The 17,355-nt window shown below is 39.1% G+C and overlaps 1 protein-coding gene across 6 annotated transcripts in view; it reads left to right on the forward strand.

Annotated features, from left to right (window-relative positions):
- Positions 1 to 9,982: 9,982 nt before the first annotated feature.
- The window catches only part of MUSK (muscle associated receptor tyrosine kinase), a gene marked incomplete at its 5' end in the record, with an annotated part of 88,343 nt that continues 80,970 nt past the window's right edge, over positions 9,983 to 17,355 (forward strand). For all 6 annotated transcript variants that reach the window (XM_082630440.1, XM_082630438.1, XM_082630436.1 and 3 more), the window contains one exon: positions 9,983 to 10,061. In XM_082630440.1, the coding sequence (XP_082486566.1) occupies positions 9,983 to 10,061 (79 nt within the window). The remainder of the gene's footprint in view (positions 10,062 to 17,355) is intronic.

Below are 17,355 nucleotides of genomic sequence, written 5' to 3' on the forward strand. Positions count from 1 at the left end.
CTCACAGGCGCAGCTAAGCTACCGGCTTCTTCACGGGCCGCACCTCCAGAAGAGTGGCGCCGGCACGTTCTGAGGGTGGAGCTCCTGGCCCTCTGACGTCAAAAGGTCACAGAGCGGACACCCGCGCATGCCCAGTTGGAGGGTCAGTGGTCCCAACCAGTCTTTTCAGGCTTAAGCTCAAACGAGACACAGCTGACTCCAAGTTTCCAGAAAAACAACTTGGGCAAACATCTCGTTGTTTAGGCTACGTGACCCTTGGAGGAAATGTGAGTTTTTGTAAAAAACCAAATTAAAGCAAGCTTGATCCAGTGAAGGCAGGTCACAGTTTAGTATTTATTAATGGCTAACTAACTGATAATTGCCCTTGGTTTCACTCATACACCAAGATAGGTAGATAGATGCACAAGAAATTCATAGTCAATATTGATGACAGTAGGCTAAGTAGTTAAAATCCAATAATTAAGTCTCCTATTCACAATCCTGTGAGTGGCAAAAGCAATGGGTGAACACAAATGATAGTAATTCGGTGGAGAAACTCCAGGTTTCTAGGGCCAGTAATTCCTGATGCTACCATCTCCAGCTGTTACAGATAAGTCATTACCTCCTGCATCTCCATAGAAAACGGGACTACTTTGCAGGATGAGATTAAGTTTGAAGGCAGTAAGTACTGAGGTTTTGGGGTTTGTTTGTTCGTTGGTTTGGTTTGGTTTGAATAGGCACCAGGAAGTAGAAGGGAAGCAGTGACTTGGAGGAAAGCCCTGCATGGACCGTCTGGTCTCCTAGAAGTTCAGGAATATTTAAGTTTTGCCTGCTGAGGAAGTTAGTTTTGGTCCCAGAGGGGAGGAGGCATGTACTTACCTGCCTCCCAAGTTTATTGGCTAAGTCCCACCAAAAACCTGACTGATCTCATCTGTAGTCATGTATACATCTTGGGTCACCTTCTAAGCCAGCCTGCTTACTATGACCGTTCACACCAATTCGTAAAGAACCCCAGATGACTCACCTTCATACGGCAGGACATGTCCAATGTGATCTTGGGACAGCATTTGCCATCCCCATCCTTCTTCCAGAGTCACTGTATAACCATGTTTGCTGTTTCCCTGATTTCTCAGTTTGTATTCATCAGAGAAGATAAAATCACCACTTACCTTGACTAGTTCAACCTCTACGCTTGTTTGGCCATTAAAACAGCCACCTGTCATATGAAGCGTATACTGTATCCACATTGTAGATGCAGTGGTTTGGGGGCTGAGATGGGCAGGAATCATATTTAGAAGCCAGACAGACCTGTATTAGAATTCTGCCTCCATTTACTAGTTACAAAACTTTGGACACATTTTCAACCTTTCGAAGCTTTAATTTTCTTTTCTTCAAAATAGACATTTATTGTTGCAATCAACAACAAATGACTGGTTTATTTAGGAGAAAGGGAACTTGGGGGAAGGATATTGGGTAGCTTATGGAATCCTGGGGAACACTGAAGAGCCAGGCAGGAACCTAAGGCAGTCAGGTGGCAAGCACTTGGGCCACGATCTCAGCAGAGGAACAGCCTGGTCAGGATGACACAGCTCTGCAGCTGAACGCTGGGCACTGGCACTGCCATCGCTAGACACTGGATACTGCTAAGACACTGCCATGGCCGCATGCTGCCCTTGGCACCACTGCCACTGAACACTTGATGCCACCACCACTGGCGTGAATTCTAATTACCTCTTTTTTTGTGACACTTGCTCCAGATTCACAGTCCCAGCAAAGGCGTCTGATGGTCTGAGCTTAGGTCACTTACCATACATACCCAGCTAGCAGGTTCACAAGAGTAAGTATTCGCTTTTCTTAGCTTTTGTAGGGACAGCATAGACTTTCCTCCTACCAAAACTCGCACAAACATAGGAAGAATTTCAAATACTGAATTAAAACAAAACAAAACAACTTCACTATAGAGTATAATGCCTTCCTTGCAAAGATGTTTTTATAACTAGTTCTTGGTCATAAAAGGACATCTGTAGTTGTCATAATTTTTCAATATTTATAATAAAACTTTTATAAAAACATGAATACTATCATCGTATTGACTCTTTACTTAAACTATTTTTTTTAAAAAGACTTTATATTTTTAGAGAAGTTTTAGGTTTACAACAAAATTGAGAAGGAGGTACAGAGATTTCCCATACACCCCCTGCCCCACACATGCATACCTGTCTCATTATCAACATCACTCACCAGAATGATATGTTTTTTAGCAAGGATGCTTACATTGACACATCATAATGATCCAAAGTTCATAGTTTACCTTAGGGTTCAATCTTGGTGTCATACATTATATGGGTTTGAACAGATGTATAATGACATATATCCATCATGATTATATCATACAGAGTATTTTCACTGCCCTAAAATTCCTCTGTGCTCTGCCTACTCATCTTTTCCCTTCTTTCCCTGCCCCTCAAAACCACTGATCTTTTCACCATCTCTATAGCTGTGCCTTTTCTAGAATGTCACATAGTTGGATCATACAGTATGTAGCCTTTTCAGATTGACTTCTTTCTCTTAGTAATATGCATTTATGTTTCCTCCATGACTTTTCATGGCTTGACAGCTCATTTCTTTTTAGCACTGAATAATATTCCATCGTTTGGATGTACCACAGTTTATTTATCCACTCACCTACTGAAGAACAACTTGGTTGCTTCCAAGTTTTGACAATTATGAATAGAGCTGCTATAAACATCTGTGTGCAAATTTTTGTGTGGACATAAGTTTTCAACTCCTTTGGGTAAATACCAAGGAGTGCAATTGCTGGATCAGATGGTAATCTGTTATGAGTATGTTAAGTTTTGTAAGAAATCACAAACTGTCTTCTGAAATGGCTGTACCATTTAGCATTCCCATCAACAATGGATGTGACTTCCTGTTGCTCCACATCCTCCCGAGCATTTGGTGTTGTCAGTGCTCCAGATTTTGGCCATTCTCACAGGCGTGTAGTGGACAATTTTTTTAATTACTTGAAAATCCCACCGGCAGCAGCTTTAAGGGGCTGAACAGCCTGTGGCAGAAGATTGAGGCAAGGTTGACGAAACCTGAAGAATAATGGCAGCTCCAAACATTCCTCTAGCAGGTGGCTGATGAAATTGGCATTCCCAGTAGGCAGGGTGGAGGACTTCTTCCCTCAGTGCTATTTAAGCCAGATGTAGGAACTTTAGCGTCTTTGAACTGTAACCATATTAGAATTTTGCATTGGATTTTCAGGCTGATCTCTTGATGCTGCCAGAGGGGTTCGATGAACCAGGAAGAAGTGCTAAATTCAGGGATATGAACAGGTTAGAGGCCTCAGAGAATACTTTTGTTCCATAGTCTAGAAAAGCCAGAGAAGTAGACCCATAGTCTGGAAAAGCCCCTGTAACCCATTGTAGTAACGAAGATATATTTCAAAGGGGCAAATAGTGGTTGATATAGAAGCAGTGTAATCAATCTTTGGGAACAAGTAGAGAGGTGGGTGAAGTATGACATAATGGTTGAATGATTCAAAAAGAAATTGTTACAACGAATGGGAATACTGGCATGCCTCTCTTATCTGTTATCTCATTTGTGCTCCAGGTAAAGCTGGAATTCCTAAAGAGGCCTCCTGGGGTGTCCTTCCATTTGTTCTCCAGACCAATTTCTCCCCTGCTCTGTGGCTGTGGAAACTGACTTTTTTTTTTTTTTTTTTTTTTTTTTTTGCGGGACGCAGGCCTCTCACCGTTGTGGCCTCTCCCGTTGAGGAGCACAGGCTCCGGACGCGCAGGCTCAGCGGCCATGGCTCACGGGCCCAGCCGCTCCGCGGCATGTGGGATCCTCCTGGACCAGGGCACGAACCCGCGTCCCCTGCATCGGCAGGCAGACTCTCAACCACTGCGCCACCAGGGAAGCCCTGGAAACTGACTTCTTTGAATTCTACCAATGGGCTTTCTTGCCCTCTTGTTTCCTGTTGGGTTTGGCTAATGGTGAGAATCTGCAGAAATCAAAGGCACTCTCACGAGCTGGCGGAATCCCTCAACCAAATGTCTTCGCTCCTATTAGGAAGCTCTCTCTCAACACAGTCATCTCTGCCTCTAGGTTCCAGTAAATGTTTTTCTGTCCTTTAAACCCTTAGGCCTAGAAATTGCAAAGGGCGACTGTTAGTGGTTTACAGTTTCCACTCTAATTCTTGTAGTTTCCCAATACCTTACACCTTTGTACATCTTCCTTTATTCTGTTTGATTTGGCCATCTATTTTGTTTTGGGACCCAAACAGCATCCTGAGATATATAAGGTATACATTTACCTGTTGGAAATTCCTGCTAGCATACAATACTCCATTTTCTATGTTCACTCAATTTTTCCAGTTGGAAATCTGTCTTTATGAACAAATCCTTCTGATTCACCTTTCCATACTTGTCCTAAATCTATCCTTTTCTCTCCATCTACACTGTTACAACCTCATTGCCCCTCGTGTGAATGGCAACAGCTACAGAGCTCGTCTCCACTCTGAGAAATGAGTTTAACTACACATAAGCAAAATGGCCCCGGGTCATGGGCTGTGTTCCCAATATGAACTCCTAAACTGGTTTAAACCTACCCCCATCCCTGAATCCACCCTTTTCATTGCTTGCTCCCATTGTCCATTTCCTGCCTTCTTTGTCCTGCCAGTTTCATCACTGGTTTGTTGACTGTCTCTAACGCAATACATCCACTTTGCTTCCTATCATTACACTTCATTCTCTCTTCTGGAATGCTCCTTCCTTGGGTTAATATATCACTGACAAATACCCTTTCCTTCCCCCATCCCCCAAGTAAACCTAACAATTCAACATCTGTTATGTATAAAGCTGAGAATTGGTAGAGAAAAAAAATTACACCAGGGTATATGAGAATCAGTATGACTCTATGCTGAACAATCTCAGCAGTGTGTTCTCTTCTTCTCCAGAGTAACTGTTTTAAATCTTCTCCGACCTCATCTTCTACTTGATAGAGATGATAGAAGTCATCAGATGAGGGCTCAGTAAACTCTTTGCCATTCCTGCCAAAAATTTCCCTACTTATCCCTTCCTCCTCATCTTCTATTACAAGATTCTATCCACCTGGTTTCCTTGAGACCGTGAATTGTCTATTATCTCTTTTCTCTCCTGTGTCTTTAACCTCTTTCTTTCTACAGGATCCTTCACAGCACACCTTCAAAATAAATGAAAAATCAATTCTGTCTTCATCCAGCCTCTCCCTCCAGCTGCTTAACTTTCTCTATCCCTTCACAGTCACTCTTCTTGAGGGAATCATATTTCCCTACTGTCTCCATTTTCACACCTCTTATTGACTCTTCCATCTCTCTATACCACTCTGATTTCTCACCTCATTCTCCACTGTTTCCTGAGACTGCCCTTTATCAACGTCATTAATTACTTCTATGTTGCTAAATTCAATGGAAACCTTTCCGTTCCTTCTTACTCGACCTCTCGGTAGCATTCAGAACAGTCCTGGAAAGTAGGCTCTCCTTCTGGAAACGCTCTCTTCCCTTCCCTTCCCTTCCCTTTTGTGACACTCTATCAGTTTTTTTCTATCTCACTAGCTGTTCCTTATCAATCTCTTTCTCTAGCTCTTTATCTTCTACTAAATTTTAAAGGGTGGGATGTTTCATGGCTCAGTTCTAGGGCTTCCTGTCCTACACTCTCCCCTTAGCAGAGCTGATTCACTTTTATATCTTTATTTGTGATCTACATTCCCATGAGTTATTCCTGCTCTTAGAATGAAGTTCTTATTGAAATATACAAGATCCTGAATGACCTCCTCTACCTGCCTCTGTAGGTTTTACCCTTTCTGTACTCCAAACACACTGACCTTTTTTCTTCCCATCACATCACATCCTTCATGTTCTGGGTCATTTCCACATTCTTCTCCCACTACCTGTTATGGTCCACTCCCAGATGTCCCTAGTTTATTTGTCTGGCTTTTACTTATCCTGCAGGGTTTAAGCCTCACTAGCATCTTCTCAGAGAAGCATTTCTTGAGCCCTCAAGACTAGGTCAGGCTCAGTTCTTATATAAATTCACAGTACAATGTATCTCTCCAGATTATAATTTAGTTAATTATTAATGTTATTGTATAATATTCACTCTATCACCAGACATTGTTTCTTGCTCCATTGATTCCTGCTGAATGTTCAGCAGACAGTAGGTAGTTAATATAATTCATTCATTCATTGAATAAACATTTTAAGAGTCCCTCCCAGTTTTACAAGGTATATGTTCCCAGAATATTGATGCATCTCTAATTGCCATCCTAATATTTAATCAGACATTAAATCCATTTGTAAAATTAGAACTCCAGAATATCCCTTTGACTTCCCAGGAATTTTCTGGAGAGGGCAATCCATGTGGCATTTCTGAACCACTGTCTGCTGACCAGTGAGGCAGAGAACCAGGTCATTGCCCTCTGTGATAATTAGAAGGGGCTCCTTGCCAAGCCTCAGCAGATGTATGAGAGCAGGGTGCAGACCAACAGCACTAACTGGGGGATGTGCTGACTCCAGCAGGAATGGGGCCGGTCTCACCAGCAGCTGTATGGTTGAATTCTGGCATCAAGTTCGAGATATGGCTCAGCATGGTGCTACTTGCTCTCGTGGCCAGCTCTTGAGATGAAGAAGCAGAGATACCAGAGGTGGCAGGACAAGCTTATCTGGTGACTGAGTGCATTTTACTGAAGGGCAGACTGGCCATCAGCCCCATTTACTCTCCACATGCCCAAGAAAGAAGCCAAATAACTGGCTGGCACCCAGTCTCCACTCTCTGTGTCTGAATGAGCCTGCTTTATAAGGAATGGGTTTGGTTGTATTATAGGATGGGAGTCCATTTTCTATCCAGATTCCAAGAAACTGCTGCAAGGACCATAATTGACTGACAACCTCCAGCTGCTACACTTTGGGAGCTGCTGTAGTGTCCATGCCTAAGCCACACTCTCCAGGGGCTTCTCTTAGCCAACAATTGATTTCTTTTATTTATTTATTTCAATTGAAGTATAATTGATTTACAATGTTGTGTTAGTTTCAGATATACAGAAAAGTGATTCAGTTATACATACATACATATATATATATTTCAGATTCTTTTTCCTTATAGGCTATTACAAAATATTGAGTATATTTCCCTGTGCTATACAGTAGGTCCTTGTTGTTTATCCATTGTATATATAATAGTTTGCATCTGTTAATCTCAAACTCCTATATTTATTCCTCCCCCACTTCCCCTTTGGTAACCATAAGTTTGTTTTCTGTGTCTGTTGGTCTATTTCTGTTTTGCATGTAAGTTCGTTTGTATCATTTTTTAAATGTGGTTTATTTATACAATAGAATATTACTCAGCCATCAAAAAGAATGAAATAATGCCATTTGCAGCAACATGGATGGACCTAGAGATTATCATACTAAGTGAAGCCAGACAAAGACAAATATCGTAGAATATTGCTTATATGTGGAATCTAAAAAAAAAATGATACAAATGAACTTATATGCAAAACAGAAATAGAGTGATTCATTTTAAACCAGCCCTCAGCCACACATTCTGGCTTTCCCTCAACAGACTTTTGTCTCCCCTTAGCTTCGCACAGTATTGTTGTCACCTTCAGGCTCAGGTTGTGGTGGAATTTGAAGTAGGGGATAATTTCCTGGGGTCACTGGTCTAGAGGGTACAACTCCTGTTGGATTCAAAATGGGCACCATCGGTGCTTGTTCTATAGTTTAGGGGAAAGGGGAAGAGGATGGAGAGTGCTCACTCCCAAATCCTCCTCCTGGACATTTGAATAGAGGCCCCTTGAATCACTCACCTTGGACTTCCCTTTATTAACAGCTGGTGGTGATCCTGAGCTTAACTTTAGCTCATAAATCTATAGTCACCCAAATCTCTGGAACCCTGTGCTTTCCCTAGTGCTGCTTATGGAAACCACAGCCACTCTGTTCATCCTGCTGATTCCTAAATTTCACATAAAAAAAAAAGTGCTCATCCTGCTAATGTCAAAGTTTCCCACGAAGTACATAGCATTTGCAGGATATTCTCAGAGCAGAAACCACACCAAATTTATATTTCTTCTATTAAAATTACATCAGGATTATTTTGATTGCAATTTAAGGAATCAAATTCACACTAGCCAAGCAAAAAAAATAAAAAGGAATTTATTAATTTCAAAAACAAGGAAATCCGATGGATCGTTCTGGCTTTGCACACTATTTCTTGTTAATGAAGCATGAAGCCTCCAACAACCTTGGCTTTCCTGGTCCTCACAGGCGGTGGTCTAAGAAAGAGGAGCTTATTTTGTATTAGGTCCAGTAAAATACCATGGAGACCTTGAGCCATAAACCAGCTTGAGCCCTAAGCCCATTCTGAAGCAATCACTATGGCTAGGTAGTAGAGCTATTCTACACAGAAAATATTTGCAAAATATACAATGGACCAATGATACAAACTAGTTACAACCAGAATAGTTTTTAAAACTCCTATAAATTAATAAGAAAAAGAAAAATGACCTACGAGGAAAATAGACAAAAGCCACAGAAGAGGAAAATGAATAACAAACACATGAAAAATTCTCATTACCAACAGTAAGAGTGGAATACATGTAAATTAAAACAACGACATACCCTTTTTATTCTACTTAAATGTAAAAATTCAAAGGTAAGTGTCGATGAGAGTATGGGGAAATGGATTCTCTCATACATTGTTGGGGCATGGTTAAATATACCATCATACATCCACGATTTAGAAATCTGTGTAGCCAATAGAAATAATGAGGTAGTGCTGTACATTAACATGGAAAAGTCTCCAAGACACATTGTTCCAGTGGGAAAAGGCAATTCGCATAGGAGAACATTTTGGAAGAACCTGCTGCAATTGACAGTCCATGGCTGCTGACTCTGTGGACTCATGAAGCCAAAGAATGAGGGAGACACCAACACAAGCAGAAAAAAATCTTAAAACCAGGTGGTAAGTGCAATGATAGAGAAGCCCAGAGGAGGTAAACCTAATGCAACTTTGGGAAGATGTGGGAGTTTTGGTCCAGGATGGCTCCCAGGAGGAGATGATGATCAAGCTGAGATAGGTATTAACTGGGTGGAGAGGAGGGGAAAGCATTCCAAGATGGGAGAACAGCAGGAACAATTCATGGAGGCAGGAAGGCTGTATACAGGGAACCAGGTTGCTAAATACTAAACTAGAGGCATGGATTGTAGCAGATGGGGCTAAACAGGTAGGCAGAGTCCAGCAAGCCTTCCTATGTCATATTAGATTTGAATATTTTTTTCTATGTGATGAAGAGCCACTGAAGACTTTTGAGTAGGGCAGGCAATCTGAAAAGAGATTAGAGGACAGTAGGACACAAGGCAGAAAGAACAGACAGGAGGTTACCACTGTCATTCCAAGAAGATGAATGTCTCTGAAAGGAAGGTTGGGATAGGGTGAGACTAGCTCAAAGGAGGGGAGGAAATCGAGGAATATCGAGTTGGTACAATCTGTAGGAATTGTCAACGGGATGGATGTGGGAGGGGGAAGTGAGAAATGGGGAGGAGTCATGATTAGATATGCCCAGGGCTCTGGGGTGAGTGCGGGAGGGACGGTGAGCTGACTCAGAAGACCAGGAAAACTATACCTCGGGGAATCCAGTGATGGTTGCAAAAGGCATCTGGTATTGTCCTTCTACCACTGTCTTAAAAGGGATTCTAAAGGGATTTTCTTTCCCTTGTTCCTCCAGCCCTACACTTGCATTACTGGCCTAAGTGGATACTCACCAGCTGGCCGTGTCCATCATTACAGCCAAGTCTGAGAATTCCTGATTATACTTAGAGTCAGTGGAGCTGCTGACACAAACAGTCATTAGCAGACAACCCTTTTGGAACAAACTATGCTTTAAAATGTAAACTGTGGGGGGGGGGGGCATTTTCCTTGTGTTGTCCAGAAAGAACCTTCTGCTGCCTGAGCCTGGATTAATCATGAGAGAGCTTGTCAACATTCCACTGGTACATATTCTTACTTTGGTTGCCTTCAGCGGGACTGAGAAACTTCCAAAAGGTTGGTTTGAGCAATCTTGTCTACTCTTGCCTTATTATCATAGTTCTGAGGTGCATGCGTGTGTTCCAATCATGACTGATTCATATTATGGCACACTTGGGTTTTACTTGGCGAAGTAGGGGTGGGAGAGGGAGAAAACTGTATAAATAAGCAATTGATTGATGGTCTCTATTCTACTGCTATCCCTCCTCTGCTTAAGTTCTGCAATAAAAAAATTCAGCCATTCAGTGCATGTGGAGCCCTCACTTATAGGGGAAACATTAGCAGGTAGACTGCAAGTTATCGAGGTCAGTTTGTTTATGTGTATGTCAAACTTCAGGGTGGTCTAAATGGATGATGAAAACCTTTTCACATCAGGTTTGCCGGGAATATAATCAACCGCACTCCCAGACATCCAGAGTGTTTGCTTCTGAACAAAAATCATTTCCATTTTCAGTTTCAGCTTTGCAAAACTCTTAATCAATATTTTAGTTCCTCCCACATTGGAATTAGAGAAAGACACACACAAGTGCCTATAAGATAAAAGCCTGAAGAACAATGGGTTCTCAATAACTTAGAGGCTGGAGCCATGATTTGGTTTGGCAAGAGACTGTGAAAGGTTTTTTTCAGAGCCTTTGGAATGTACCGGAAATAACACCACCTCAGGGGAAAGGAAAGCAACTTAAGAAACTGACAAACACCTGTTGCAGTAGCAAGAATGTCCACAGTTTCTGGCCAGCGTATTATGAAACTGAGACTAGGGTATTTCAAATCAGGAAGAAAGATAGGAAAATAGGTGACTTGTGAAGTGACTGGGGGCTTCATGGAAATCTTTTTACAAAGACACGAGAAAACAGATTGAATGATATTACAGAGTTTTCAAATTAAATGTATTACAGTAGAGTAAAAAAGGTTCTGTGATTTATGACACACCCAAATGAATTATTTTCCCTTCATATTACTTTACCAAAGAACTGAACAGGTTTGTATTGTATAGATAAGTGAAGGTAATAAAATATATTGTATGTAGATGGGAAACATAGATTAGATTTTGTGGTTCATTAGAATTTCTGGAACCACAAGGTCAAAATTCACATGCTAACAAGATACAGCTTTTTTCACAAACAGTCGGATTTCATAGACTTATGTTGTTTTGTTGCTTTCTTTTTCTATTTTACGTGAGTAGAACAGTATCTTCAAATGTATTTAAATGTCTAATTGTCAACTAATACTTTAACATAGCTCCAGATAAAAGAGAATCTAGATCTTTCCAAATATCTAATAATAGCCAGAAAGACTTAACATTGGCTTCAGATTATTTTGATACTTCCTGATCATAAAACGGATGTCCGGAAAGGCAGCACCTGGATGTTTGGACTTATGGATTGTTATAAATTTATTTGTGCTATTCTAAACCATGAAGTGACATAAAAATGACATGGTTAAATGCTAAAATTTACTGAAATCCAGTCTTACAAGGAGCAGGACAATTGATTTTCTGGTTCAAATTAGAATCTCGTGCATGAAGAAAAACCAAACCCAACCTCCTAATTTATATTCTCGAAAGAGAAGATTTGTAGCTTCCAAACTTTACAGGTGAAGCACACTGTTTATTTTGAAAACTTCAAAAATGGTGGCATAAATGTAACAAAGCCAAAACCCTGACTTCTAAATAAAATAGCCAGATTGTTACCCCAACCTTGTTTATTTGTTCATAATTTATTTACTGCTTTAATTAGACTGTAAAATCAAAAAAAAAATTTTGCCTAGCCTACTCAAAGAGAGTATTTGAGTATTATTGAAAAATCTAAATTAATATGGGTTTAACATCAGCCTTAGCCAAAACACCAGGCCTGGAAGAGCAAACATTCATTAACTACACTTACGAGTTCTGAGAATAAGCATTATCATGAAAACACAATCCTTAAAATTTTAAATGTTGAAGTACATGGAATATATCAGTACAAAAAAACACATTAATATGTGATTATTTTAATACTATTGAAAGTAATGAAATTGTTCTACACAAAATATCTCTAGCTGTTTTCTCTATTCTTGGCAGAAGGCAATAATGGGAAGAGGCTTTTTAGATGGTATACCTTTTTCCTAAGTCCTTTATCATGAATGAATCAAGGCGTCTGCAGCATAATATATCACAAAGTAAACTGACACAATTAAAATACTGCAAGAGTATTCCATGGGTTCTTTTCTAACCATCGGCATAGGATTTCCTCAATAAAATTAATAACCAACTTTGTAGAATTAATAGTGTATTACACAATAGTGTACACAACAATACACAATAGTGTATTGTTATAGTTTTAATTTAATCGATATTCCTAATATTCAAAGACAAAGGGAAAAGTCACTATCTTTCTGAATCATTTCAACTAGTAATACTTTCAATCATGAGCTCAGTATCAAACCATAAGGAGGAAAATTTTATAAACTGTCATGTATGAAAATAGTCAACATTTCATTGAACGTTTGCCTTAACCACATTCTTCAATAATATTTAACGCTTTATCAGGGAGTATTAAGTGTATAGTAGGATTTTCTGTAGGAGTATAGTAGTTCATGTAAGCAGCCCTGAATTTGTTAACATGCTATGCACAAAGGACTCCCGTCCGAATTCCAGTTTTAAAATTACCCCATAACTACCATACCTAGAAGTTGTTGAATCTCAAGTGATTTAACTTGAGGTATATTTTAGTAACTTCTTCTTCTAAATCATATGTCTACAGGGATAGAATTCACAAATTCGACATATGACTAAGTCAGATCAGGCACAGCTGTCATTGAAATCCAGGACACCAAGTCCTGGATGAATGTTTTATACTAACGTATATTGAAAGAGTAACTCATTCCACGTTTGCGGAAACACAGTTGCTTTAAATATTATTGACCTTAAAGAACAGAAAAAGAGCAGAAATGGCAAGATTTCTACCATATTTTGAAAGGTGAAGTAGGCAACTTCTTAGTGAAATAGGACGTGAGATTATTGGGGGAAAGTGACAAGTAAGGGATGACTAGAGGACCTGAAGGAAATGGTCCCATTCAGGAAGATGAGAGAAGTGGATCCGATAATGTGAAGGACCATATGTCCATGCTGAGGACCCGCTGGGACTGGAGACTGCACGCCCATCATGGTCCTCATCTGCACTGTTGTTTCACTTTATCCAACAATACTTTATGAACATATGGCAGTGAAGACAGCTGGTTGGATTAGTTCAAGATTGGTACTTTCCAGGGTCAGTGAAGCTAAAGGACTAGAAAGTAAGGGAGCTGAGATTATCTGGCAACATACCATGTCGTCTAGGTCAAATAATGAAGAAAGTGAAACAAGGATATTGCAGGCCTGGAAGAGAATATTACGATCGAGTTCCTTTTCTAGTCCCCAGTGCCTTTCTGTGTGTCTTTAGGGAAAGCATGTAGTCACTATAAGCCTCGGTTTTCTCCTAAAATGAAGGACCTACCAGTGCTCAACTTACAATGTTATGTACTATGCTGAGGATTGTCAGTGATTGGTGGTGTGACAACTTCTGGGGAACAAGCACATTTTAGATGAGTCCCTATGAAATCATCCCTTAATCCCAAAGGAATGCCCCCCAGGAGAGGTCATTTCAGAAATTCTAACAGGCTGACCCAGAATTCCTACCTGCCTGTCCCCAGTGTCATTCCTGAAGGCAAGGACCAACAGTGTGTTCTGTGATAAAGAATTAATGATACGGTATTAATAAGTGAGATTACTATAATTATTGAGATGATCAACGAACCTTACAAGTTCCAAAGACATCATAATAAAAAATAACTTACGGGGCTTCCCTGGTGGCGCAGTGGTTGAGAGTCCGCCTGCCGATGCAGGGGACGCAGGTTCGTGCCCCGGTCCAGGAGGATCCCACATGCCGCGGAGTGGCTGGGCCCGTGAGCCATGGCCACTGAGCCTGTGCGTCCGGAGCCTGTGCTCCGCAACGGGAGAGGCCACAGCAGGGAGAGGCCCGCGTCCTGCAAACAAACAAACAAACAAAAAAAACAAAAAAAAACCTTATGTTTGATTACATCACCAGCAGAATAAATGTGTCAGTGTCTAAGATATGCCAAATGATGAGCAATACTGAACATCCTCTTTCTTTGGGGGATTTGAAAAATTTCCGACACCAAAGTGTTTTGTCGTACCGAAAAAACAATACTGTATTCATGATGTTAGAAAAGCATGAATATGTTCCAAGTCTGAGCCCTAATTTTACTAGAACAGAAAGGAGCAAATACACCTGACTTCTTTGTTTATTCAGTCATTTAGTTATGTCAGTCAGCAGCTGGTCAATCAGAAGTTGGTATGTCAATGGCCATGTGCTAGAGCCCATAAAAGGGTAATATCATATCCTTCTCAGCAGCTAGTATTCAAGTTAAGTTACTCTTTGGGTACAGAAAAGCATTGTGTTTATTTTCATGTATTTGTTGTTCATGTGGTCCTTGGATTGAGGGAAGAAATAGTGTCCTAGTTTAAACAGGCCCTGGCTGAGATGAAAGCTGGATAGTAAAATGAAAGCAAACAGGAGACGGTCTGCTGAGTCAACAAATGTCATTAAATACAACTATGTGATTGTGCCAGTAAAAATCTGAAAGCAGATTTGTTTGGATAATTTTGGGATATGGGCAAAGTGGACTTAGACTATACTCTGCCTATAGGTATTGATATTGATAATGTCAATCATGTTTTTTCCCCTTTCTGTAACTAGTACCACACTGAAGACATGGTATAGCTTAGAGTTAAAAGATAGGTACTTTAAATCAGACTTAACTTTGAAGTTCAGTTCTATCACTTCCTGCTTTTGTTTTGTTTAGACAAGTTGTTGAACAATTCGTCGCCTTCATTCCTCATCTGCCAATGGGAATTATAAAAGTATCTGCCTTCACATTTGTTGTGATACATAAATGAGATCATGAATGAAAAGTATAATGCATGGCTGATAGCAGGTGTTTAATCAGTTTTAGATGCTAAAATGATTAAAAACAGAATCAAATTTCACATAAAACTGTCATGCCCCTGAACATTAAGGGAAGCTGTTCTTAGTAAGAGCTCATGTGTTTCTCCATGTCTAAGTTTATCAAGGCATTCTAAGATTTACTTCTTTGATCTTAACTCATCTCAACAGAGTTTGTGTTGCCTCGTTGGAAAGATAATATTATGTCTGTTAACTCTGTCACTTCTGCATCTCATGTTGAATGAGAAGAAACTAATGAATAAAGTTTGGAGTTTGGGGTAAAAATAATTCACAGCCATTAAGAATGATACTGAAAACACAAAATATACAAAAGTTTAAAAGAGAAAAACACCCACACTTCCAGGACTGTTAACATATTGATATATTTTCTTCCATTTTTTTCTATATATCCTAAAAAAAGATATCATAATAAGATTGTTTATGCAATTCTGCTCCCTGCCACTAAAGCGTGAGCATATTTTATATCATCAATATCTTCAAAATACTATTTGTAGTGACTGTGTAAATAGTATCCTGTTTAGATAACAGTTGCTAATATATGTTGAACATATGCCTCTCTGAGGAAAACAAGACCCTGATATGTTACATTTGTTGACTGCTGTAGTATAAATGCTCCAGTCACAGCCAATTTCCAGGTACCAACAAACACTGAATTGGGAGGAGATGTATAGTAGCACACCTATAATTTCTATAGACATTAGATGTAAATAACCACAAGAACATAGATAATAGTAAAATATAGAAAAATAATTAGAAAGTGATAAATGTTGAGTATTATTACTTTGTTTTTAACACAATTTATCTAATCAAATTTATATAATTTAGTTTTTAATAATGGCTCTATTCCATTATCTTGTTAAATTTCTGAAAAATTAACACTTGACTCTTGCAAGCCAGTACAAGCCAGCTCCAGTAGACCACAGCTAGAAGACAAATCTGTGTGCCTAACTCTTCTTCCACTTTCATACAATTAGTACAATTTAGTACAATTAATCTATTTTTGTGCAGTGAAATTCATCTATATGCCTTTCCATTTGGGGATTATTTCCTTAGGATAGACTCCTAGAAGTATTATTGGTAATTTGCAGGTAATACAGAAACCAGGAGAACAACTGAATAGTTCAGGTTTCTGTCTCTAAATTATAGAATCAAATAACACAGAGTGTTCCATATGGGCCAAGGACAATGTTAAATGCATTATGTATATTCACTTACTTAATCCTCATGACAAGCCTATGCGGTGGTTTTATTGTCTCCGTCTACAGCTGAAGATGCCAAGGCAACTAGTTAAAGTTGAGTGGGAAGTAAGTGATGGAGCAGGGATTTGAATTCAAGTCCTGTGCTAGAACCTCTTACCGTCTAGTTCCTCAACAGGCTTTCTGTTTAAACGATGAAAGCTTTCAATACTATCAGTTAACCTTTGGGCCCATCATTACCTGCATCCCATGACCTTACTATAATATTTTTTGTTTTTTAATCTCTCAATATCTATGTGATTATGCAATTGATTGCTTATTTCATTCATTAGTTGTTTAGAAAAATCTGCTTTCTTTCTTAAGAGACTGATTTTCTCAAACTTTGTTATCAATTACAAATTTGCTTCCACTGCATTGGAAAATTAACATTTCTGTGGCCTTCTGATTTATGTCCTATAATTTTTTATTACAAAGATAATATATATTAATTTTATATATTTTTAAATATTATATAGTATTTTCCTGTAATACTTTGCTGTAAAGTATGGCAAAACAAAAATACAAAATTACACATAATGCTCACAACTAGGAGGTAAATGATTATAACATTTTGCTACTCATTCATTTTTCCACTCTCGTGTGTGTGTGTGTGTGTGTGTGTGTAATTTTCTTTAAAATTTAGTAGCCTATTACTTCATTGTAATATCTTCTGGTAATATTAATTTTGGTTTGGGCTGTGTTTGAGTCTATATTTTTAAATAATTAAGCTTCATGATTGTTGTATCTTCCTGATGGATTGTTCCTTTTATCATTAAGTAGTATTTCTCTTCATTCTTTAAAGGCTTACTTATCACCTTATATTCCATTTTTTCTTATATTAGTACTACTTTATTGCTTTATCACTTTGTTTTGAGTAGTGTTTACTTCGTATATATTTTCCATTCTCTTTATATCCAATGTTTCTGTTTTAATTTATTTAGGCATGTCTTTTGTGTTTTTTAGTCCTGTATGATAGTGTCTGTCTTTCCATAGATCAGTTTATACCATGGGTGTTTATTGTGATTTCTGATATATTTGGCCATGTTTTTTCCACATTAATTTGTGTCTTCTGTT

Source organism: Mesoplodon mirus (genome assembly GCF_964341445.2).
Source record: "Mesoplodon mirus genome assembly, chromosome: 1".
Taxonomy (NCBI): domain Eukaryota; kingdom Metazoa; phylum Chordata; class Mammalia; order Artiodactyla; family Ziphiidae; genus Mesoplodon; species Mesoplodon mirus.